Genomic DNA, 25,284 nt, shown 5'->3' on the forward strand with positions numbered 1-25,284 from the left:
CGACACCCACTTGAACAACACCAACGTTGCCTTCGCTGCATCGAGCATCGCCCACCCCGCGAGCACCCGCCCGTCCGCCATGGAACCTGGCGATCCCTCCGACCTTGCCGCCCAGGAAGCAGCTGCGAGGGACTATCAACCACACCTCGAGGTGAGTTTGCTGCTGCCGCCCGACTTTCCACTCCCCCGCCAACCCTAAACTCGATGCGGGACAAAGCTGCTCGTGGCTCCCGTCTCATTTCTCATCTTCAACCGTCCTCGCCCTCGGGCGATGCGCCACCTAGTGACAAGCAAGCACCTCTCGACTCGCATTCTCCTTGTTAACCAGACCCGGCTCGGGCCTTTGGCGGCCTTCTTTGTGCTTGTAAACTCGGGAATTTACGCTGACATGGGCATCCCCGCCTCCCCAGGGTCCATTGGTGGGCGACAAAATTACGAGCGAAGCCATCACCGACGAGTATGCCAAGGCCGACGACATTTACATTGCCAAAACCATTGTGAGTCTTTGCTGCCCCGTCGATTCCTCTACGCCAACATTTTCCCTGGACGCAACCATGGCTAACCCACGTCCTTACCTCTCCAGAATCTCCCCCAAACGTACTCGCATTACCGACCTGTTCAAGGCGACGGTAACTGCGGCTGGCGAGGTGAGTTTACCTTTGGCGATCCCGCCGCTTTGTGCACCACTACTACCACCATATTACCACCTCAGCCTCTACTCCTCCCCTTCCTCCTCTTCCCTCTCAGACTCCTCCCGCTACCCCGCACTGCCGCTCTCCGAAAAGTGGTATGGTCTCTGCGCCCTAGAACGCGTCGCATTCCGTGCAATCTTGGCACAAATCCTTTGCGCGGCCACCCATGCCTCTCTCCATTGCGGCCCCGTTTCCGTCATTTGCGGCGCCCGGAGAATTGACTAACCATCTCTCTAGCAATTGGATTCTCCTACTTCGAACATCTCGTCAACAATGGCGACCAGCACCAAATTCTCGGAGAGGCCGCACGTATCCAGAGCCTAGACCAGTACCTATTGCGCGTCGGCGGCTACGATCGGATGCTGTTCGAGGACATGGTGGAGGAGACGATCGGCTTGCTGAAAGACCTGGCCCAGAACATCACCAACCCGCAACTCGCCATGCACATCCTTCTCCAGCGCTTCAATGACCAGGACATCTCCAATGCCATCATCTACCACCTCCGTTTGTTGGCGAGCTCGTGGCTGAAGGGGAACCCCGAATCCTACGAGCCCTTCATCCCCGCCGAGACGGGTATTGCCGGGTACTGCGGCGAGCTTGAGCGCCCAAACAGAGAGATTGAGCATCTCGGCATCACCCTCCTTGCCCAGGTCTTGCTGAAGCCTGTCAACTTCGTGCTGGAAATAGCCTATCTCGACCGCAGCCCCGGAAGCCAGGTCAATATCTACCGCTTCCCCGACGAGGCCAACGGCCAGGATCCCGCCAACCTGGGCCCCATCATTTACCTGCTATACCGCCCCGACCACTACGACATTCTCTACAAGTCTCCTCCAGGCCCTGCTCCGTTGGATCTGCAGGTCAACCGGGTCGCTTCGTTTTCTCACCGGCACGAGATTGCGAGCGTTGCGCCAACCCTTCAGAGTTACACGAATCTCAATTACGGCCCATTGGCCATGCTGCCCGGCTTTGGCGGCCCGGCTTCCGGCTTGTCATCGGGCTTGTCCTCGCTAGGTTCACCCACCCCGAACTCGCCTTTGCCAGACGCTTTTGACCCGCCGACACATCCCTCGTGGCTGCCATCGCCGTATTCAGACCATATGCAGCAGCAGCAGCAGCAGCAGCAGCAAACCGTGGCGGCCCCCCGGCCGCATCCTCAGACGGCGCCTCAGTCGCAGCCACCAACGCCTGCTCCCACAAAGTCCTCACAACCTGTCGATTACCAGCTGAGGTTTAGTCACCAGTGCTGGCATCTGAACAATACCAGCTCGGCACAACCTTCGCTTCTTTCTCCCCCTTCGGGTTTCCAGGAGCCCAGCTTCACAACAGCCATGTTCAAAAACAGTCATTTTAACAAGGCACACTACAACAATCCCCATTTTCACCCCGAAGAGTGGACGCCCGACGATGAAGGTCACCACGAGAAGGTCCCAAGTGCCAAAAAGAAGGGCAAAGTCAGGGCGGACAACTAGGCGACGATAATCGTGGGACAACAGTACCATCAACTAGTAATAACAGTGACATCTTAGCGATTCGGTAGTGAGGTGGGATTTAACGGCTTGGCAACGTGGACAGGTAGCTTGCCATTACAGAATTTACCCGGGTCGCCGCGGTTCCAGGAACGGAGAACTCCAAATGTATCCATTCCATCGGGCCGGTAACAACTTTTCCTTTCTCAAGGGAGTGATGGATGGGGGACTTGGTGGGTTTGTATCATTGAGCAAGGAAACCAAAATCGGGCTGCTTTGGGCTGTGATTATCCTTCCCACATTTACTTGGTTGCACAGAGGGGGAGAGGTAATGATTTATGATGGAGAAGGGGGGGTACATCGTCGCGGCCTTCTTGACGGAAGGGCTTGTCCCTCGGGTTGATACTCATCATAGCATCGGCGTTTTGACACCTGATTGTACTTGCTATGTGTGCATTAATCACAATTTTATTCTCACACGAATCCTTGACAGACGGGCAAGCCACCCAGTTCTCGTCCACCCATCTCGGAGGATCGACGTCGGGATGTGCTCAATGTGGGTGGTGGGTCGGAAACTAGTTGCCTGCCGCGACAAATGCCCCCTACCACGAATGTGCACAAGCGCCAGCTGCGTCTCGGCCGAGTTTCCCTACTCATCCCTTCATCTTGTCCTTCCCGCGGCCTGGGCCTTGTGAAGGCTGCCGCCGTGGCAAAGCCCATGTGCGCGAGCGTGCGCAAATTAGTCAGACCATGGCATGTATGGCGCGACATGGTAATGTCTCGGTGGCCTTATCTCCTCGTGAGGGGAGGGTGGTTGCTGCTGTCTTGTATACCGCCTAAGATGTGCAACCCCCGGCATATGTCGTAGCGAAAGGCGGGCGGTGTGCAGTGAGTGGGCAGTGACCTACTCCTGTGCGAAGCTGCGTCGTCTGTCGCCAATGACTGCCACCCTCCCCTCCCCCCCATGGTGTTCATTAAGAAGGATCCACGTGCATCTTTCGATGAAACGTGGGGGAGGAGAGGTATCATTATGTTGGCAATACTTGCGACTTATTTGATTGCCTTGTCGTCGGGGATAAAGTAAGGCCAGTCCAGCCACGTTGGAACTGGCTGTGCGAGTTCGGCGCCAGCCGCATTGCTTCTTCCGAGAACAAAGACCACAACGTATGTGTCCAGCATGGTCCCGACAATAGGGCAGGGGCGGGCGTTCCGACCTTGATATGTGTGTCCCCCTCGGAAGCGGAGGGGCTTTCAGGCATGCAGAGCAGCGGAGACGTGGTGCTCACCACGCCCACGTCCCGCGTACTATTTAATTGACACCTCACCCGAGCCGGTAATGAATTGTGGCCGGGGCGGTGGGGATGCCGAGCCGCCTCGCGAGTTCCTCGGTCCACCGCCGCGCGTACCAGTCCCTCCTCGCTCTGCCATCGCCAGCGAGCTCCCATCGCCTCCACGCTTCTTCGCCAGTCTCGGCCCTGACGCTGGTGGCCGTCTTCCCCTCGAGCCCGCACGGCACGAACCTCGCCCAGGGGTTTAACGCCTCGTCCCCGTCGACGGCGACGTCGACATTCAGTGCCGTGCCCAGCCCCGAGATGTGGCGGCGGAGGTGCACGCCCATGGCAGCGATCTTGCGCTCCTGACCGCCGGCCCGGCGCCTCGCAGCTTCGGCCCACACGCCGGGGTCCTCTTCCGAGAGGTAGGTCTGGATGGACGGTCCGTCAGCTAGGACGGCCTGCGTCGTCTCCTCGAGGAGCCTGGCGTACGAGCGGACCGTCAGGTGAGGGTAGTACGTGCTATGCAGGTCCAATATGGGCCAGAGGACAACCTGGCCCGGGCCGTGGTACGTCGTCAACCCGCCGCGGTCCGTCTCGATGACCTCGGGTATGAACTGCCGCTGCGTCTGCGGCCCCGCGCGACCATTGTTGTCTGTCGCCCGCTCACCAGCCGGTTCCAGGTCGACGTCCACATCTAACGGTGATCGGAGCCGGCCCAGCTGCTCCGGCGTCAAGGACTTCTGCCGTCGGCCGAGGGTATATGTCGGCGTGGGCGTGAACGAGACGACGAGCGGGGACGGGGCACGGGGTGTCGGGGCGGATTTCCAGTCGAGGAACGCCTGGCGGAGAAGGGCTTGGAAGTCGGATGCCGCGGTATACGACGGGAACATGTTCGAGGAGGCATCGAGGTGGACATGCCGCAGCGCGCTCGGCTCAGCGCCGTCGTCTTCGGGGAATGCGAGCTCGGAAACGGACCGCGAGGAGGAGCTCCATCGCGCTTGGTGCCGGAGGCGTCCCGACGGTCGATTCGCCCGGCCCGCGAGGCTTCGGATGGAAGAGGCGCAGCTGCGACGGAGTGTCCTAGGAGGCCTCATTGGCTATCATGTGCCGGCGACAGGGTGTGGAATGGCAGCTGGAAGGTAAAACAAAGCTTGGGAGAATGGAGGTCGGGAGGGGAACAGAGGAGAGAGCTGCCGCCGTGGAAGCTTGAACAGAGTTTGGCGGAAAGAGCCGGCCACAGACTGTGGACTTTTGACATTGGCCGGCATCTTATCGATAAGACAGGGCCGCTGGAAGCGCACGAGCCACCAATGGGGATGAGATGAGCCCAGGGGTCTTCATCCTCCCGCGGTCTTCTCCATCAACAGGTGTCTCATCACTTCTCTACCTGGTGCCCGGGTCTGACCAGGACACCGCAATCGAAGAAAGCGACCAGGCGGTGGCTGTCGAGAGGCAGGAGAAGAGAAGTCGACGCCGCCATTCCCTTCTCACAGCTTGTGGTTCTACTACTTTTCTAGCGTTGTGTTCACGATGTACAGTCCACACGCGCTAGCTCTTTGCCTGGCAACCAGGTGATGAGGCACTGGTGTTCACATCGCTGACTCGAATGGTTCATTTTTCGTCCTCACGTTGGCCATGCAGAACGTGCCGGTCGGCTGCCCCAGTATTGGGAATAAAGACGAGCTGTTTCATCATAATGACATCTAGACAAGTTGACACACTGGAGAAGTCCACCAGACCTCAACATACCGAGCCGGCGCCGGCGTACCGCCAAGTGGAAGGGGCGTAGCTGTCGAGTCGATCTGGCGCCGATGCGTGGAGACATCGAAGGCATCAGGACCAGCGCGGTGGGTCGGATATGTTCTATTTGTCACTGGCAGACAGACCAATATCTGGTCTGCAGCCCGTATACCGGCGGAAGAGGCAACCCAAAGTCGAAGCGGCGACGCACCTGTCAACTGCGAGGGAGAAGTCAGAGTACAGACTACAGCACCCGTAATTCCCGAGGGAGGTGACGCGGGCACACGAGTTAAGCCTCTGCTGTACGTGCCGACGGCTGTTGGCTGAGTTGAATCGTCTGTGCTCACTGCACTGCACCACATCTGAGCCACAGTTGTACACATCACCTCTGGTGTCAGGCCGCGCAAGATTCGAGAAGCAGGTAAAGCCGACTGGTTACCGTGTTGTCGAACACCGCGGGAACGGGGCCGTAGGAAAAGAGGAGCTTCCAAGACGCAGATCATCGATGCAAAGGGTCGCACAAGCTGCGGCAAAGCTATCCAGCGTGCGTCTTGGGCTGTTCGAAACAGCACATGCAGATGGTGCAGCGGGATGGACAAAGACCCTGTATCGGCCCCTACGGAAACCAATCTAGGCATCCAAAAAGAACGCTCAACTCAGGGATGGCTTCCAGTTCTTCAGAAAGACTGTGCAGTCTGCAGTTCCGATCGTCCGCTTTGACACATGTGTATGCAAGCTTTAATATCGGACAGCAAAAATGTTCAGCAAACGCGTGGGCTGAAGTAATACACGGAGGACAGACCAAGTCCATCCGAACCACCGCAGCGAACTTTGTCATCGAACACAGCCGAGCGGAAGAACGTCCTGCTTGTCGGGATCCAGGACTAGTAAAGCGCCGTGGGCTGTAGTGAGCGAGAGGTTGAAAGCGGCTAACGATGGGTCGGCCCAGGTGACGACGGACTGAGTCGTGAGCAGCGGCAGCGATTTGTTCAGCCTGGTATGCGTACAGGAAGAAGAGAGAGGAATAATGGACGAGAAAAAAAAGAGGGAGCTGGATGACGTCGTGGCTGAGTGGAGGCTGGGCCCACGGAGGGTCCCTTCGCTGGCAGTCGACGGCTGTCCGTTTTGTCAGGTGTAAGACGAATCAGAGTGCCTTAAGAGAAGGACGCTAGAGGAGTAGGGTGCGTGCAGTCTGTTGCCCAGCCCACTGCAAGGTCGATGTGCGTTACTGTGTGCGATGATGCGCACACCGTCCATTTCCTTTTGGAACCTACGTCTTTCTACAGTGCGTTTTCTTAGGGTGGAGACGGCGCCCAAGAAATGGGGCCGGTAGTGGCTCAGTGGTGTCGTCATGGCCCACGATGCGCTGTTCAAGGAGGGAAACAACCAACACCCCAGCTCCTGGAGCTGACGCTGCTCGCTGGTGCCGGTTAAGGAGTGGTGTAAGGATATTAGTACGGTGTAAGAACTCTGCGAAGCTGAAGCTATCCTTAGTCGGGCCTCAGTCGAGCTGGGGTTGCCTCTCTTCCCCGCTAGTTTGGCTTCGCATCCCGGCACACGCAAACCCGGTTTGCATCATCTGATTGCCCGCCTGTCATCCCGTTCTTCCTTCCAACTCTTCCATTTTTTTCTTATCCTCCCCCTCTAGATCCCTCTGCAAGACTCGTGCACTTTCATCCGCCTTCCTGGATTCTCTCGGCACATCTCTGATGATCTACAGAACCAACTGCTTGCTACCTAGCCTGTCCGACGAAACATCCCGAGGACAAGGAGACATACCAACGCAGAATCCCCGTCCGTCACCACCTCTGTCCGGCCCACCCGTGTCCTTATCATTGCCCAGATATTGCCCGGCCGAGAACAAAGGTTGAGACAAACAAACAGAAAAACCCCAAGAAACATAAACGAGAGACACCCCCCACCCTGGACCTAACATATTTCCCCATCTGGCTGAAACAATTGTGCGAATCCGGTGAGTTTGCCCGCTTCCTGTCACTACCGCTTCATACACCTCTCCATCCCACCATCCTTCCTCCCTGTCCAGTGCCAGCCAACGACGAGGATAAATTGTACGTGTACACAGTGTACGCCTATTCACCTCTTCCTTCCTCAGCTTCGGTCCTGTCCTCTGCATTCCTGCGCAACGCACATCACCTTCGGCTCCAGTGTGTCACAAACAAAGGGTCGCTGAGTACAAATCCCTACAGGTTTCCCGTCCCGCCGAAGACTCATTCCTATACCCAGCCATCACAAGGAATCGCAGGCGCAAACTCGCAGAGACAAACACCGACGACTCCATACAATCTACAGCAATGACTAAACGTGAGTCGTCTTTTCCTTTGCTCCTTCCATGCGCCTTTCCTCAACATGGCAGCCAAAAATGATCCAGCTCCCAGACTAACACCAGCATTCCAGACGCCCCCTTGGGCACCGCTGCCATCGTCTTCCTTTCGGGCTCCATTGTCCTCCTCCTCTTCGTCATCCTCGCCGCCGTTCGTGACTCGGCGCCCCTGAGCAACACCTACTTCCTCGAGGCTGATACCTCGGGCATCACCGGCGCTCGCGAGGGTCTCACGCGATGGACCTACTTTTACTACTGCAACGACCAGAACACTGAGTGCTGGGGTGCGTGGCCCGCTCCCGCCTTCGGCTGGGCCTGGGGCCGCGACGCCGCCAACGTTCCTTCTGGTCTCGCCGGCAGCCACGGGGGCGGTACTACCAGCACCCAGTTCTTCTACCTGTGGCGCTTCGGCTGGGTCATGTACCTGATCGCCCTCTTCTTCATGGCCATGGCCTGGTTTGCAAGCTTCCTGGCGTGCTGCGGCCGTCTCGGTGCCGCTGTCGCCGGTCTGGTCTCTGCCTCGGCTCTCTTCTTCCTCACCGTGGCCGCCTCTTTGATGACGTATGTTCCGAATTCCTCAGCCCCCCTCAAGTGAATATGCAAATGCTTACAAGACCTCACAGTGCAACCTTTGTCAAAGCGCGCAACGCATTCCAGTCCGCCGGCCGCGACGCCCACATCGGCACCTACGCCTTCGGATTCACGTGGGGCGCCTGGGCCGCCCTCCTCATCGCAACGCTCCTCTTCTGCCTTGGCATCCGCGGCGACAAGGCCGCTGGTGGTGGCAGCCGTTTCCGCCGCAACCGCAGCACCCGCAGCCGCAGGTCCTTTGACGTCAACAGCGGTCGTCGCGTCAAGGAGGACTACGCATGAGAAGAAATACAGGCGACGAACCGGTTCAGATTTCTCTTTTGTGTTGAAAATTTTGGAGTTTTCAAGGGCAATGTCATGTGTGCTCTCATGATTTGGCCGTGTGTGGTGATTTAACGCTCGTGCGCCTTTTATTTGCTCATTCTGCATCTTCGCCGGCGTTCCTGCAGCGCCATCTACAACCAATGTGGTGTTTTCTTGGAGGGATGGATTGGGAAGATGGGCCGGGAACTGTCACCATGGTTCTGGAGTTTCTATTGCGGGTCTCGGGCACACCCTGGCTGTAGAAATATCGCACTCGTTGAAGAAGTACCCATGTCCTAATATAGTAATATCAAATTCTATACAATTGTCAGCGATCCATTTTTTGATGAATTTTTGACTACACCGTGACGCAAATGCAAGTGATGTTGTAGATGATCCCAACGGGTCATGTACAACTCTAGAGATAATGGTTTCGTGGTTCCGTCGGATGATCAAGTTCTTTCATCTCGTGTTATGCCACTTACTCAACTCATCATTGTTTGTTCCCAGAGACAGACTCACACTACCACCACCCACCACCCCCACAAATCATCTACGCCCATAATTCCCTTGGTAAGTACGCATATATATGTCTGACACCCTCTGCAATGTTCACAAGCTCGCACACAATCCCCCCACAAGCATTCTACACCAGGAATACGAAAGCCTAAGAAAACCCCCATGTCAAGTCCAACAAGCCTTTTTTTTCTTTCTTGTAATCTCAGTTGCCTTTGAATATTTTATCCTTCTTCCTGGGCTATATCAATCCTTCTGTTGTCGTGCATGCTGCCATTCAACCGTAAACTCCTGTACCTTTAGTCCTCCATCCACCATGTCCCCCCTCATCTTGGTCGACCCGGATTCAAAGGGCCCAGAATAGGAAGGGAAAATGTGGTGAGGATTTGACGGTTTGCCATCCTTGTCGTATGCTTGGACAGCCCAACGGATGTGGTTGTGCCGCACGAAACAGATAAATAAAAGGAACCTTCCGCCCCCAATGGAAACCGCATCTGAAGATAACACTCCTTGCCAACCAGAGATGTATGCCGATGATGCAACGTAGAAATATCTGATTGAGGGTATGGGAATGGAAAAGAGAAAAACAAAAAAGCGGTATAGCTGGTAAGGTCGAAAGGAAGACCAACTAAGACCAGCTCGGTTGGCATGGGAAATCTTTTCCAATCCGTAAACCTCTCCACTAACCGCATGACGTTTATTGTAGCCTTTCCCGCGACAACTCTTTACTGCAACTGACGACCCACCAGGGGGTTCGCTGACGGGCTGACAGTGTCCAGCGGTGCGGCATGGAGTGCTGGTCGTGATGCAGGGGTGACGAGACCTGACCGTTTGCGCTCCAGTACCGATTTGACCCATTCAGCAACTTCCTCATCATCCGTACCGGACGACAGGGAGAGTTTGCCAACAGTTTCCGCTACAGCTTCAGCCTCATCTCCCTCCTCAACCTCCTCTGCGATTGTTTCGATCTTGGAGAAACGCGCCATCCAAGGGTGTTGAAGCAGTGCGGCGTAGGTGGGACGGTCCTTGGGGATCTTGTTGAGACACCTGCGAACAAAGTCGTGCGCCGTGCTGGAGAAACCCTCATCGGGCAAGCCTGGAGGCTCGCCTTCGACAATGGCCTGAGATCTTGGGTCAGCTTACACTCTTTGGAGGGGGTGGTAGGATTAATGAACTCACACTCAGTTGGCTGAAAATTGTCAATGATACCTCTGGCGGGTATGGGTACCGTCCCAACGCACACTCGATAACCGTCAGGCCCAGACTCCAGATATCGCTCTGCACACTATAAGTGCCATCGGCGCCCGCTGTCATGCCACCTCCCGATATTCTTTCGGGAGCCATGTAACTCTGGCAGCCAATGTTCGTCTTGGCAATGCTTGCGACGAGGTTTCCACTGACACCGAAATCGCAAATCTTGATCTGGCCCCTGGTGTTGGCCAGAATGTTTGTGGGCTTAACGTCTCGGTGAATGATGTTGTGCTCGTCCTTCAACGATTTGAGGCCCATTATCGTCGAGTAGGTAATCTTTTGTAACACACCTTCGGGGATGCCGCCGTCATACAGCTTGTCGATGGATCCGCCGTCCATGTATTCGATGCACATGTAGACTGCGCCCTCTTGGAAGAAAGCGCCGTAGAAGTCAATAATGTAGGGTGATATACACTCGTGCAGGATGACGAGCTCCTTCAGTATTGTCGTAAACTTGGCCTCCTCCAATTCCAGCCGGATTTCCTTCATGGCCATTACTCTGCCTGACGAGGCCTCGGGCGCCGCTGACACTGGCGATGCTTCCTCAGACCCGTCGGCTTTTCTGATGGGTGAGGGATCCGAATGCGCCGTGCTCAAGTTTGCGTGCTTGAATCCACCCAGTCCGGAACCGAAACGAGGGACTCTCGGCTTCGTATGCCTGACCTTGTACACAGTCCCGTAATTTCCCTTGCCCAGCTCATCCATGACCTCGACCTCGTCTAAAGAAATGGCGAAGGCTGTGCCGTTGGCAAAGTTGACACCAGTCTTTGTGATGGTCGCAGCGCCGTCGAACGTGATCCAGCCTTTTTCCGAATCAATGTATTTCTTGAAGTCATCCATTTTGGACCCCGTTGTCCCGTTCGGCGCGGTTCCGTTGTTGTTGGGGCCGTGGATGTCGGACAGTTTGGGCGGCGGGGATGCAGGCGACGAACCGCTCATATCGGACAGTTTCATCATGGGACCACGCCTGGCAGCGAGCGACGGCTTCGTCGGAATGGCGGGGGCGGAACGGGGCATACCGCCAGGGGAAGGCCGAACCATGCCACCCGGCAATTTGAGATTGCCCGGAAGTCCCCCGGGCAGGCCAGCAGGAGAGCTCTGGCGAGGCACTGGCGAGACCGGAGAGCTCGCCATGCTCATGTTGTTGCCGGTAGGCTGTGAGCCAGCGGGCTTGCCCATACGCTGGGCATGGAGTGCTCGCGCTCTTGCCATGGCGTCGTTCATGGCTCCGCCGCCCATGCTCATCATGGAGGCGGTGGGCGGTGGGCGGCGAGCGTTGCTCAGCATGCCGAGAGGGGTCGAAGAAGGGTTCATGTTCTGGGGGTCGGAGACGGTTCGAAGCGAGGGCACACGTTTGGGCAAATCGGAGAGGTTGTCGGCTGGGCCTTCGAGCGGGGTGCTGGCCTCGGAAGAGTCGGCTGAGCCGGGTGACGCGGGACTGCTCAGGCCATCTCTGTCGATCAAGCCATCAGGCGTGGCCGGAAAGGAGTCGGGGGTATTGAGATCCGTCATTGTGAGGCGCTGCTGGTCGTCGTGGCGGCGATGCAGTTCACAACGGAGGGAGAGGGCGGGAGAAGGCGTCAGGTGTGAGGGATGTCTCGAATGACGTTAGAGTGTTCGCAGCATGCGGTATTTGCAGGACGAAGGATGGTTCGCAATTATGGCGAAAGTCAAGCACGCGATCGAAATATCGTGAGGTCCGGTCGCTCGGAATCGGGATGGAAATGACTACGACCGATCGCTCAAGGCCGAGTAGTGTCAGAGGATCGAAAACTCGGGGGTTGTAGCGAGGAGCTTTGCCGCGGGGTCTAGACGCGGCGGTTTAGGTAGCGTGGCCTGGTACTAAGTCGGGGTCGGGGTTGCAACCGGGGCGGTGGCAAGGGCAAAGTCTAAGCCGGGGCGAAATGGACTCGACTGGACTTGCGCGCAGGCGAGCTAGACCGGCCAGACCGAAATTGTGTTGAGATCGCTTTTGAGTCGTCAATCATCTGATAATGGTGGTGAGTTTTGGGGTCCGTGTGGAGAATAACACGAAAAGTGAGAAAAACGATGTGAGAGAGGAGTGGACGCGCTCTGGATAGAGAGAGAAAGAGAGATGATGTGAGTGTGGGTGAGAGGTGAAGTGAGAGGTGGGTAACGTAGGAGGGCAGAAGGGCTAGATAGGAAGAGAGTAATGAGGATTCGACGTGAGGAAAAAGGGTAAGGCGGAACAAGAAAAGAGAGTGTCTGCAGACATATGATGTCCTGCTGGACCTCTCTCTGTTGGTGGTATGGTGTGCACTGTACCAAAAGAGGTTGGCAGGATGGGGGGGAATATGGATTCGAAAATGGCGACGCAATTTTGGTGCAAACGTCACAAAAATGCAGGCAAAGAACACGAAGAGGGGAGGAGGCAGGCACAAATAGTGTACCTAGGTACTTGCGTAGGTAGTAGATACCTTGTCCATTCCGCTACCTCCATACCTACCTATCTAGGTACCTAAGTGGATATCGCCTAGGTACCTTGGTAGGGAGCCATTTGGACTGCGGTGCGGTGCGGTGCGGGGGGGGGGGGGGGGGGGGGGGCAATACCTGGAAGCAGCCGCAACAACAACTTGAAGACAGCGGGTGACCTTCCGTATTTGTCAATCTGGCCAACCACAAGGCCAGACGAGTTGGCCAAGGTCCCGGAGTATCCCCCGTCATATCTGCCCGTCCATTGGAAGTGGGCAGCCTACCTAAGATACGGAGCAGAGACATAGGCGCCAATTTCCACTTGAGGTACAGAAGGGGCTCTTGATGGATAGATACACTCGCACTTGTCGGGGGAAGACACTCGGAGTTGAGAGGATGGTCAAAAGGACAAGATGCTGACGTGAACCGGGGAAGAAAGATGTACTTGGGGATAACAGGTATCCAACGTACCTAGGCAGCCAGCCAGCCCGGTGTACGGGATAGTAGGAGGATGCGGCTCACTTACCTGTACAGTAATGAGAGACTTGGAAGGTTCTAGACCACTTGAGTGGCCGTTGAAATGTTGTCGCCTATGCAGCGCGAAAGAAACGAGGTGGGCGCGCGTGTGTGATGAGTGAGTGTTGTGGATGTGTGTATAAGAAAGGCACTTCAAATGAGACGGGTGCGAGCTAGCAGGGCATATATGCGTATCGAACCAAGGTTGAGAAAGCAGTATCCTGAGGTCCCTGGGAAATCAGAGTTGCGCCTTGCAGCAGCAGGGCAGCAATGGATGAAAAATTACGGGACGCTGCTAACTAGAAGGGGCGGCCCCAAGGCGACAATGGATAAAGGATGAAAGATGTTCGGGCGCCAATGGTCCCTATTTGCTAAATTTTATCTGGTTTGGTTGGCTCGGTATGGGAAAGTCCAAAGGAAGATCGAGGTGAAGATGCAAAGGCGATATTAATTCAATGATGGCCAGAGACGCGACCGGTGCTCAAGCCGCTTCCACTCTGCTGTTGGGTACATGCCGAAAGTACCGTGTACTGTACGTTACTTGGTTCAATGGTTGCTCACCAATACGCTCAGCTCAACGCCATCATCTACATTCGGGTACCTAGGACCACTGTTCCACGTTATTCTTTTTTCGGTGGGACCTGCTTCTGGCTCTGGCCCAAACGATGGCAATTTGGTTTGGCCACGATGAGGTCAACAACCATGTAATCTTGCTCCGTGACTACAGGCACGGGGACGAGGGTAAGGTCAAGGAAGGGAGCTTGGGCAGATGCGTCGCAAAGGAAGCCAGACAGAAGAAATATTGTCAAGTGCACCGCCACCTGCATCACTGCCCGGTGTATCCCAGCCCAGCGTCCCAGCTCGGTTCCGGGCCTGCAAGGGTTTTCGTCAGTCAGATATCAACATTGCGAACTCCAAAACAACCAAACAACGGTAAGATTTCTTCCTCATGCCGCTGTCGCTGTTGTAAGGCGGGAGGGAGTGAAGGACAAGCGACGCGACAAGACCCCCCCCCCCCAACCCGGCTTCTTCAGTGGCCACGGTTCACGGCGAGGGGGGGGGGGGAGACCATCAGCAAGATACCCGCAGATTATCTCGACTCTCGCTCCAAGCTGCGTCCAGTGTAGGCAGTGAGCTGCACTGAGCTGGCCCCTCCACATGTCTCAAAATAGCAAGCGAACCCTCCAACGGTTCGCCTCCCCCCTTCAGAGAGAGGTGTGATGTAACGTGGGAACATCATGTCTCGGATAACGAGAAAGAGGAAATCAAGCATCGACCACAGCAACATGCCTTTCATCCTTCCACCCCCTGCCCTGCCCTAATCCTGCGTTTTCTGTCTTGGAAACGATGTGACATATTGGGCTGGACCACACCGCAACAACATGTGCATATCCAAGGCCCGACCTCTCCACCCCACCGTTGAGACATATCCCACGCGATAGATATGGTGTCGGAGGATGCTTGCCGCTCGAAAGCAAAGCAAACGATTGGTGGAGTCAGCTCCAGCAGGCGACGACGTGCAAATTCTCCCCGGGGAGGAGATGAAAGGTGCCCTCCCATGGAGCCACTTTGATGCCGCCATGAAGTATTTAGTGTCTTCTAGTACGCGAAGTACCGTGCCGAAATGCCCAGTCACGCATGGCATCCTCATCATCGCTAGACAGCCTCGGCCAGTAATCGGGCACTCGAGACATCGAGACGTCGGCACTATGCCCCATGGAGGAAAGCTCTGATGGGGAAGCCTTAAGACGTTCCCCCCCATTCCCTCGTTTCTCCAATCCCACACCCCTGTCGTGGTTCCTGAGGGTTTTGGTGGGCTTTTCGTTTTGTTTCGCAAGCTCGAATATGCTGGTCGGGCCAGGGTGCTGGGAAGAGTGATGACGTTGCTCCTAGGGAAAATGCCATGAGGGGGAAGAAAAGAAGACTTGTGGCTTGACGAGGCATATTTTCCCATGCAACCTAGCCACATCGGCCGCGCTGCCAAACACAGCACACCAGACAAGCCCGCTAGGGCGCTAGGGGCGAGTTGAACCCCACTGACGATGCTCCTCCACGCCCCATCGCCCTAGGGACCTCCCATCGGTCGAAATTTGGGAAAGCATGATTCTCGGTCCGCTAGCCTGGAGGAGGAGTATAGTAAGGTACCTAAAGAACAAAAGGTATCAACGACTCGTTGCATCATATCAGACAACGTACGATGTTCACGGGGGAGGGCATCCAATATGAGCCTTACATCATTCCTCATGAGGCAGAGATTGTCAAGTTGGTGCCGGTGAACAAGCACAACGGTCCGCTAGATTATCTGTTTAGTACAGAGGTACTGACGTACGGATACTCGGTATCTAGGTATTCATTTTATCTCTATGCCCCTCCCCTCCAGCACCAGATGCTTAGCTCCGTCTGACATCATCAATTGCAAGCCATCCACCCACCCCTGTCTCTTCTAATCCCTCTTTCTCTCTCGCTCCCTCTTTTTTCTTTCTCGCGCGCAATCCCAAATCCGTATCGTTCTCATACAATGCGCCGTTGTAAATGTCGTGAGGTCTTGGCATTCAATTATGTGTGGAGGTAATCGACCCAAGGAATCAACGTGCGTTCACGCGCTCATCGATGGGAAAATTCCCATTTCTGAGCTGTAATCACGGCACATCGTGCTGGGTGATCCCCCCTCCTTCCCGTCGCCACCCGGTCCCTTGCCCGCCGTCTCCCGCCTCAAAGACCCCATGATGTATGCAAACTCGAAGCCAAAAGCGGCAGGAAATAAGGGTCTTTCGGCCCCCTAATCACGTTAAGACTGGCCGCGAGTCCACTCGAGTATTGGCCATTCCCTCCGGATCGTCCGCGTCGTAAATCACTGTGGTGAAATGCCGTTGAAACAGAGTAATCCAAGCACGGCATCCCATCAGGGGGATGCCCTGCGCGGCTTCGGAGGAAACCCTGCAGCTCGCACACCAAGAAAAAGTCAATGGGAACTCCTACAACAACCCATTTTTCATGAATCCCTTCCCCTGGCCATGTCCGATGCCGATGGACTGGACTCATGGGACAATGTGTCATCTCGATACTTACCCTGTAGGCCACCGACGTCTGGCGTCATCAGCCACATGTTTCCGCCGCTCGGCTTGCACTCCGGCTCCCGCCGCGCAACGGATCGCCGCTGATCGCCTCCCTCCATTCCCTTCCCCCACATCTGTCATCTGGTTTCACCTCGGGCCCGCTGACGCTCCCTTTCCCACGCGCGCCGATTACCCTTCTGTCGGCTGGCTTACAACGACATGCTGACATGGTGAACCCGACGGCGAAGCGCATGACGGAGGTTGGACTGTTATCCTGCGTCCAGCATCGCGCGTTGCTGGCGTTCCTCCGGCGCCAATCGATCCCCCTTGGGTCATCGCAACTGTCATCGTGGGGAGACGTTAGACGTAAACCTGACAATCTACGTGATAGGTGTTGCTTTCATTACGTCAAGGTCACATGTCAGCACGTGATGGGATACATGACGACAAGTCTGCTTTTCGCCATGGTGAGATATCCCGATTATATTGTAGGGGACCGTAGATTCTCGAGAAACGCATGTCGTCTGTCTCCGGGTTGGTTGGCGGCCCCTCTGTTTGATCCAGGCGGTCATCAACGTGTTGCTGAGAGATTGAGCATCATCGAACTTGTGTGCCTGCCATCGCACTATGCAATTGGTACTGCTCCATCACACTTGGCGGAACAAGCCACATCCTGAGAGCGAATGAATGGAATAGGATGAGATTCAATTCACACCGGCAGCGAAACAATGGAACCAATATACGTAGTGTTTGTGAAACTAGTCGGTCCTATGTCGACGATGAGTGGTTTGGTCAATCATGGGACCTGCGGCCCAGAATCCATTTTTTGGATGCCATGACGGTGTTGAAGTGTTCCTACCTTCATGGAGTGGTGTTTGCGGGGCCGGCTCATATCGATACGTTGACATATGGATGAGAAAGCAGCCAACATAAATCCAGAGAACTTGCTGGTTTGCTCTGCTGCCAAAGTGCCGAAGGTAGAGTATGCCTCGTCATCACAATTTCGCATCGAAGGGGACGTGCTGGCACAAGTCGCATGGAGGTGCACAGTAGTTGGCGAATCACTTTGATGACTTCGAAGCTATCTCTGCTGGGTATCTTGGGGAACTAGGTGGGAAAAATGCTTGTCTTGTCGATTATTATCCTACTCATCGCCTGCTCGCCCATTCGTTAGCACACCATCCGAGGGGTGAAGATGAAATGGGAAGAACCACAGGTTGCCGAGATGATTCAGGCTCATGGCTTGATCCAGCCCACCTTGTCGGTGGTGTCGTTTGCGAATCTCTTGTCGCTTCCACTAGCTGGTATCATCGTTTCCGTTGTTCTGTCGTGAGAATGCGGCTTAGCGGCCCGAGTCTGGCTTCTTGACTCTGACCCAGTCTTCTTCAACGACCTGGTCAGAGGCATGAGGGTCCTCGTACGTTGCAAGCCAGCAGTCGTCGTATTCGTCGTCGTCCGTGGTGTCGAGGGGGGTAGCATGCTGAGGACGAGGACGAGGCGTGCGGCGCGGCTTGTGTTGCGCGTCGTCGGCGACGGCAGAGGCCTTGACGGCGCCCGCTGTCATGTCAACGATATTGTCTGCGGATTTGCCTTGGCTCGTAGTCTTGGGGGCCTTGGGGCTCTTCGACTCCTTACGGAGGGCATTCTGCTTGAGAGTGGGCATCTTGAGAGTGAGTGCGGACACTGGTGAAGTTTGTATAGCAAGTTCTGGCCGAGCAGGACGTAGCAGAGCAGTTTCGTTTCTCGCGAGCTGTTTGAATCCCAAGATTTGTTTCCTCCAAGCTGAGAAAACGATAGTTTTGTCTTCAGACTGGGAGGAGTATTTTGTCACTGTTGGGTGTAGAGGCCGTCTTTATATCTCTGCTCTCGTCTTACGTTTTGTCACCGTGACTGTGACTGACAGGAGGAAAGCGACGATTCGGTCGACAAGACAATGGTGGTTGCTTACCCAGTAGCGTGTTTATCACAGCCTGAAGAGGCTGGTTTTGGTTTATTAACAACAGCATTCAGCAGCTAGGCTATTGTCATTGAGCAAGAGCACATATGGTCGGCTTTGAGGTCTTCCCTTAACTGGCTACCAAAACGAGGAAATGTGCCAGCTGGGGAGAAACGGAACAAACCCTGTCAAAGGGCATAACTGAAAAACACTTGTTTGTCACAATGATCCATTGGGAGAACAATCAAGGTAACAACCACACAGGTACAAAAAAGCATGACCGTCCCCCGCAATATAACACAGCTGTACGATACCCCCCAAATACCCTCACAGCTTTGTTTGTTGTCTTCATAATCGCTCGAGTGACGGTCTCAAATTCCTCAGAGTATCTACACAAGAACAATGGAGGAAACGATGTGTATGATGGTTAGCCGCCGCACAAGTTCCAGTATACATCAGCCATCATAGTCTTTGCCAAGGAGGGAAAGCGGCCTATCTGAAACGGCCATCTGGCAATGGTATGAAAATTGTCGCAACAATGAGTGAAATCAGGCCAGAAGCCAACCGTGCAACACTGTTTGTCGAGAAGAAACATCCATCGTACCTGCATCCATCTCGGAGATCTGATAAAGAGTCGTCCCAAGTGAGGGCGCCAAGCCGTCTCCGTATAGCCTCAGGCAATGCTGCTCATGTCTAGACCGGACTTGGCGGGCTGGAAGATCATCCTTCCGGCAAGAGATGTCTCCCTTATCTTGCATCTGATACGATTTCAAGGGTACGTTCATGATGCGGCAACTTTAGTCGAGCAACTGAAGGCATGTACCTTGAAGGGATATCTGTGCGTGGGTTCAGTAGAACTCAGAGTTACGGCGACAGCCATGAGCAAAGTTGCATGTGAGCAGCGGGGTAATGGGATTTCACAGCCTCCCTTCGGATGCGCATTGCTGCTCGGCAAAGAGCTGGGCCAAATGCAAGCGGGACTGGACAGTCTGGAGCCATCGCGGATCGCAGTTAAGCGCCTTGAGTTGCCGGCAGGACCCTTGAGTCTCGGGAGGCAGAGCTGGGGGCGGGCGGCGATATCGGGGCTTTTTCTGGAAACGCAGTGCAACTCAAGGAGGACTCGGGAAGAACAACCGCAGGGGCGGGCAGGGTGATGTGGGTAAGCTTTCGCCATGGCGCCTGGGCAATGTGGCTGGCTTGCGCATCGGAGAGCCTGCAAGGACAGGAACAGGCAAGATGGATGTCGGTTGGGGTCAAGAATTGGGCTCCGATGGATGGTGGTTGGCCGGTTGATTGCGGAATTCGCGAGCAGTATGGGTGTGTCGTGCTCGAGTTGCTGCGACCTGACCTGACATGACCAGACAAGCTGGAGGATAGTGATCCATAGGAAAAGGACGGTCTGATGTGCGTGCAATTAGGTGGAAGTGTACATGTGCGCGCGGGTGTCTTTCAAAGAGCGGATGGTTGGCGGTTGGTTGAATGTGGCATCCCATCTGATGGATGAGGTTGTGTCAAATACGGAGTACGGTACGGATGCAACAACGTCAGACAACGGATGAATCAAGCGAGCAGAGCAGAAACGGTGGGGGGCAAAAAGGCGAATGAGAAATGGTGGAACCAGCGTCGGAGGCGGTGCAGCAGGCCCAAGGCGAGGGGCCACGTCGGTCATGGGCGCGTCGCGACGTCAGGGCAATCTCATTTTTCCAGGTCGGTTTGGTGCCAAGGCAAACTGCAGCACACTCGCTGCGCCCGTTGCGCCAAGAGCCAGTCCGGCGGGCAGTCTGTCAGCTTTTGTGTACCTGTATGCATAGGTTGACAAGCACATCTATTCGTTGGCAGTACAGAATCTCCTGATGATAGCTACTTCTGTTGCTACCACCAAGAGCTTGTTGACGGGCAAAGCGTGGCTGCCTCCAAAAAGTAACAAATTGTCGAGCAAGCGGAGATCAAGGTGATTGACAAAAAGGCTGAACCAGACACAGCAAGAATAGCCGGGTGTGCCTTGCATGCAGAGTTTTGATGCTTGAGTGATGTCCTAGGCCCTCCCGGCATGAGTTACTGAGACGAATCGCTCGGCGTCATCGTGCTGTAGTCTGCTCTCCTGATTGGGCGCTGGGCAACACGTAGCGCGAATGGATATGGTTGTACCTCCCCCACTCGTCGTGCTTGTCGACCTAGAGTGGCAGAGAGAAGGAGCAGGGAGGTGTGGCTCTAGTCTCGAAATGGACACTGGGAACGGGAGTCTAGTCCTGCCCCCTCCCTGCTCTGCTCCGCTGGCCATGACGGTGGAACTGCTGCAGTGCACCTTGCTATCTGTAAGGCAGGTATCTGAGAAAGGTGACGGGTCCCGTCTTCAACTGTGACCTGGCGCTGGCTGGAGTGGCACAATGTCGAGCCACCGGCATCCCTGGAGCGTCAACCCAGTGCGCGCCATCGCCATTTTGCGCCATGATTGCCTTTTGACCTTTTCCAGAGGTAGTGTATCTATTTCCCCGGGAGGGACCACTCGCCATTTTTCTCGCCTCGCCCTTTATCAATCAACCCGCCTCACATTATCGTGCCTTCCCTTCCTCCCGTGGCAGATTTCGAACTCCTGATCGGCCCTTCCAGTATCGTCCGACCGCAATCTCACATTGTTCCTCTTGCTTCCCTTCTACATCGTCTTGGTCTCATTTTTAATCTTTCCACGTTTGTTCCATCGTCAACCACATTTTCGATACTGAACCCACCCGACGAACACCTCATCAAATGTCTCTCTCCGCCAGAGAATGAGAGCTTTTTCGCATACTTCTGGAAAAGGCCGAACTCTACTTTGGAGGCCCGATTCCTACCACCGATAATCCCGACGTTGCGTCTTTCTCTCTCTCTGCCTCGAGAGATACCAACAAACCACCCAACAAACAAATAGCATTTCCCACTCAATCGTGAACACGACCTGGCAGCCGTCCTATCGCGACCCTTCCGAAACCACAATCGTGCATCGTCTTGCCTGCTTGGGCTTTCTCTGGTGTCAACGCGCTGCGCCAAGCCCATCCCGAGAACTTTCCATCAGCTTTGGCCCCCTTGGACCTCCGTCCTCAACCCGGCTACATCTACCTCCGAATTTCGCATAGTCTTTTCTCGAACTTCGCTCGACGTTGTCGATTCCCCCAGGGATAGGAATCACCATTGTCAAAATGGACCAACAGTACATGACGCCTCCGACGTCGTTTCGTCTGGCCGACATGGCCCAAGGTGCCTACGACATGCCTCTCATGGCTATGAAGAAGCCGCACGACTCCCACCCCTCCATGGGCAACTTGGTCCTCCTCGTCTTCGAAGCCGTCCTGGAGGTCGTTTGCGTCAGCTTGCCCGGTTACATTGTCGCTCGTATGGGTCACTTCGACGCCGACAAGCAGAAGTTCTTGGCCAACCTTAATGTCATGCTCTTCACGCCATGCCTGAGTACGTGTGTCGCGGATCCTATGAACAAAAATCCTGCTAACGACCCCTCCCGCAGTCTTTACCAAGCTGGCCTCCCAGCTTAATGCCGATAAGCTCCTCGATCTTGCCGTCATTCCCATCATCTTCGTCATCCAGACCCTCGTCTCGTGGCTCGTCTCTGTTGGTGTATCTCGCCTCTTTGGCTTCAATCGCCGCGCCTCCAACTTTGTCACAGCTATGGGAGTGTTTGGCAATTCCAACTCGTTGCCCATTTCCATGATCTTGTCCTTGTCGCAGACGATCAAGGGTTTGCATTGGGACAAGATTCCCGGGGATAACGATGATGAGGTTGGTGCCCGCGGCATTTTGTACCTCTTGATCTTCCAGCAACTCGGTCAGCTGGTGCGCTGGAGCTGGGGTTACCACGTACTGCTCGCCCCTAAGGACAAGTACCCTGAGTATCAGGACGAGCGCATCGAGGAGGGCCAGTACGCCGGGGATCGGGAGACGGCGCCTTTGCTGAATGAGTACGACGACGGCGCGGCCGCCTCCCGCAGATCTTCCAGTGACAATCTGTCGAATTACGAACCCGCCGGTCGTACTCCTGTTGCTAGCAGATCCAGGGCTTCGCCCGCCGACACCGAGGACGAGGACGAGGACGACTTTCCCAAGAAGGCGAGGACGACCAATGCCCTCGCTCCGCTTAATGGTAATCATCCCGTTTTCGACGGAAGTGGCGATGAGATATCGTCTTTCCCCCGCATTCTTAACACGGATGAACCCGACGTTCCCGAGGGAGTTAAGGGCTACCCTGCCCGCGTTAACAATGCCGTTGTATCTGCTAAGCGCTCCACGTCCAACTTTGTCAAACGCCAGTACGAACACCTTCCTGCTCCTGCCAAATCGATTCTTTCGGCACTGGGCCGCTTTGCCGGCAAGCTCTACAACTTCCTTTGGGAGTTTATGAACCCGCCCCTGTGGGCCATGCTCATCGCCGTCGTCGTTGCTTCCATTCCGGCCCTGCAGAAGATTTTCTTCGAGGAGGGATCATTCGTCAAGAACAGCTTCACCGATGCCGTCCAATCAAGCGCTGGAGTCGCCGTCCCCTTGATTCTGGTTGTTCTTGGTGCCAACCTTGCGCGCAACACCCAGAAAAGCGATAAGCAGCGCGACCCCGAGGAGGATCAGATCGGAACGAAGCTTCTCGTTGCCTCTCTCGTGTGCCGCATGCTTCTGCCGACTCTCATCATGACCCCTATCCTGGCCATCTTCGCCAAGTATGTACCGGTCAGCATCCTGGACGATCCCATCTTCGTTATCGTCTGCTTCTTGTTGACCGGCGCGCCAAGCGCCCTTCAACTGGCACAAATCTGCCAGATCAATGAGGTCTACGAGGGTGTCATGTCGAGAATTCTGTTCCAGAGCTACGTCATCTGGTATACCACCCCCTCATTGCCCCTTTGCATCTGGCACTTCAGCTAACGTCTTTATAGGATCCTCCCATCAACCTTGATCCTCGTCATGTGCGCCTTGGAAGTCGTTGAGTGGGCTGCTTGAGCGGTTAACTATTTTCTTTTGTCATGGAGAACTCACAGTATTGAGCGCAATAATGGTACAGGTGGTTTCTGCAGGAATCGTCCAGGCGTTTAGGTTATCAAGGCACACGCCGTGACCAGGGGCAAAAGCAGAACACAAATTGGCCCTTGGCCGTGTATTAACACCAGCACAAGCGAATTGGGGGGCATCTCTTTCTACCAAGCATAAACGATTAAAAAAAATCCTCATAGCTGATCGTTGTCCGCCCTGGCAGTCACTAGCGATTGTATATTTGCACTAATAGGAATATAAACATGGACTTGGAAAGCATGGCCCAACCCACCCGCATTCTCCGATGTATCTCTTCGCGACATGCCACCAATGACTTGCAAACTTTTGCTTGTCGAAATAACTGTTTTGGCCACATGTGGATTAAGGGAGCGCCTCCAAGAGGGAAAGAACTGGTTCTAGAGATGTTTAAATGCAAAATATCCATTATCTGCTGACTTCATCAAATGCATTTCTTGGTCTCCATCGAACTGTTGACTGTCGAAACCCTGTACCTGCAAGCCCGGTACATACTATGTACGTAGGTAGATACCTACTTATCATAGTACCAAGGCAAGTGGGGAGCAACGGCGCCGCTGCACAATGACCCACTTTTGACCGAGCCGTTGGTGAGATGCTCCGCCTTCACGTGACCACACGTCAATCCGGGCCATGGCAGGAAAGAAGGTCGCGATTTTACGCCTGCCGTTCCTTGACTTTCAGTCTCCAGTCTTTATGCCAATTCGAAACTTCGAGCCGAAAATTCACCTCAACATCAACAGCAACAGCAACACATACGAAAATGGCTTCCGCATCGAGATCGCCTTCGCGCGACCGCTACCGCTCCCGCACCCGGTCTCTGACGCCGATGTCCAACCGGTCACGTTCGCCAGCCCGCCGTCGCTCATACGATTCACGCTCCCCGTCTCGTTCTAGATCACCCACGCCGCGACGAAGTGGCAGACACAGAACGGAGAGTCGCAGCCGCAGCCGCAGTCGTAGCGATAGCCGAGGACGCTCTGCGAGCCCCTCAGTGAGGACTACCAAGGTCAGACGCACTTTTTCTTCCCATTCTATTCCCACATCACGCAGGTTCTCTGTTTCCTGGGAGTACGTGAAGCTGACGGACGTCTTCCCATAGATTGTTGTCGAGCGTCTGACCAAAAATATCAACGTCGACCACTTGGAGGAAATCTTTGGCCAATACGGACGTATTAAAGACCTCCATCTTCCCATCAACGGAACACGTAAGTCGCCCTCGAGTTTCCGTCTGGCCCCTATGTTCGGGCTACAAATCCACCAAGCTGACGTTCCTTATTTAGTTGGCACCAACCGCGGCACCGCGTACATCCTCTATGAAACCGAAGCCGATGCGGAGGAAGCCATTGCCCACATGCATGAGGCACAGCTTGACGGCACCGTAATCAACGTCTCTATCGTTCTCCCTCGACGCAAGGTTTCCCCAGCACCTCCCCAGGCCCGTCGTGGCGGAGGCTTCGACCCCAGAGGCCCTCCCCCAGGAGGTCGTGGTGGTAGAGGCGGGGGAGGGCGAGGGGCTGGCTCTTTCGGCCACAACGGCCCTCGACGAGGCGCGTCGCCCCCGCCTGGTCGATTCGGTCCCCGATCAGACACATACCGGCCTGGTTCGCCGTCGCGTTCTCCGACTCGATCCCCTGGTGCCGCTCCGCCGTCCAGGGGTGGTGGAAGCAGATATAGAAGCCGTTCCAGATCCTACTCCAGATCTCCTTCACCACCCCCGAGACGTGGCGGCGGTGGTCGAGGTAACGACCGTAACCGCCGGAGAAGGAGCCCGAGCCGAGACAGCTACGATAGCTACGACAGCCGTCGATCCCGGTCTCCAAGCCAATCCCGCGACCGTGGCGGTCGCGGAGGCGGCCGCGGATACCGATGAACGAGAGGTTTAGCATGACTTGGCGAAAATGGGGTTCTGTTATTTCACGGCGTTTGGGAGGAACGAGGAAAAGTCGGTTGGGATACCCACCTTACAACTTGCGGCGGGCGTGGGTACCTCAGTTGACCCGTAAGACCTGACCATGCCTACACGCATTCTCAGCTAATCGCATAGAGGTATGCCTAGAATACCGCTTCTTGACACATGATCTCGTCCCCTTTTCGATTCGTGACGCGAATCTGCCGAGATG

General features: G+C 55.3%; 7 protein-coding genes across 7 annotated transcripts; 4 read left to right on the top strand and 3 right to left on the bottom strand.

Moving 5' to 3' along the window:
- Positions 1 to 79: 79 nt before the first annotated feature.
- Positions 80 to 2,161, top strand: CH63R_06975 (Peptidase C65 Otubain; the record flags this gene model as incomplete). Its single annotated transcript, XM_018301950.1, has 4 exons — positions 80 to 151; positions 411 to 497; positions 584 to 647; positions 930 to 2,161. The coding sequence occupies 4 exons, from the start codon at positions 80 to 82 to the stop codon at positions 2,159 to 2,161; spliced, it is 1,455 nt and encodes a 484-aa protein (XP_018156728.1).
- A 1,318-nt stretch (positions 2,162 to 3,479) lies between these two features.
- Positions 3,480 to 4,322, bottom strand: CH63R_06976 (Octanoyltransferase; the record flags this gene model as incomplete). Its single annotated transcript, XM_018301951.1, has 1 exon — positions 3,480 to 4,322. One exon carries the CDS (start codon positions 4,320 to 4,322, stop codon positions 3,480 to 3,482), a length of 843 nt encoding a protein of 280 aa, XP_018156729.1.
- A 3,162-nt stretch (positions 4,323 to 7,484) lies between these two features.
- Positions 7,485 to 8,386, top strand: CH63R_06977 (SUR7 protein; the record flags this gene model as incomplete). Its single annotated transcript, XM_018301952.1, has 3 exons — positions 7,485 to 7,494; positions 7,588 to 8,074; positions 8,137 to 8,386. 3 exons carry the CDS (start codon positions 7,485 to 7,487, stop codon positions 8,384 to 8,386), a joined length of 747 nt encoding a protein of 248 aa, XP_018156730.1.
- Positions 8,387 to 9,648: 1,262 nt separating this feature from the next.
- Positions 9,649 to 11,686, bottom strand: CH63R_06978 (Mitogen activated protein kinase kinase; the record flags this gene model as incomplete). Its single annotated transcript, XM_018301953.1, has 2 exons — positions 9,649 to 10,044; positions 10,103 to 11,686. 2 exons carry the CDS (start codon positions 11,684 to 11,686, stop codon positions 9,649 to 9,651), a joined length of 1,980 nt encoding a protein of 659 aa, XP_018156731.1.
- Positions 11,687 to 17,521: 5,835 nt separating this feature from the next.
- On the bottom strand, positions 17,522 to 17,842 carry CH63R_06979 (uncharacterized protein; the record flags this gene model as incomplete). Its single annotated transcript, XM_018301954.1, has 1 exon — positions 17,522 to 17,842. The coding sequence occupies one exon, from the start codon at positions 17,840 to 17,842 to the stop codon at positions 17,522 to 17,524; it is 321 nt and encodes a 106-aa protein (XP_018156732.1).
- Positions 17,843 to 21,291: 3,449 nt separating this feature from the next.
- On the top strand, positions 21,292 to 23,095 carry CH63R_06980 (Membrane transporter; the record flags this gene model as incomplete). Its single annotated transcript, XM_018301955.1, has 3 exons — positions 21,292 to 21,559; positions 21,615 to 22,974; positions 23,032 to 23,095. The coding sequence occupies 3 exons, from the start codon at positions 21,292 to 21,294 to the stop codon at positions 23,093 to 23,095; spliced, it is 1,692 nt and encodes a 563-aa protein (XP_018156733.1).
- An 829-nt stretch (positions 23,096 to 23,924) lies between these two features.
- On the top strand, positions 23,925 to 25,034 carry CH63R_06981 (RNA-binding protein with serine-rich domain 1; the record flags this gene model as incomplete). The annotated part of the gene is made up of 2 exons (XM_018301956.1): positions 23,925 to 24,170; positions 24,264 to 25,034. 2 exons carry the CDS (start codon positions 23,925 to 23,927, stop codon positions 25,032 to 25,034), a joined length of 1,017 nt encoding a protein of 338 aa, XP_018156734.1.
- Positions 25,035 to 25,284: the final 250 nt, after the last annotated feature.

The sequence above is a fragment of the Colletotrichum higginsianum genome, chromosome 5, assembly GCF_001672515.1.
Source record: "Colletotrichum higginsianum IMI 349063 chromosome 5, whole genome shotgun sequence".
NCBI lineage: Eukaryota > Fungi > Ascomycota > Sordariomycetes > Glomerellales > Glomerellaceae > Colletotrichum > Colletotrichum higginsianum.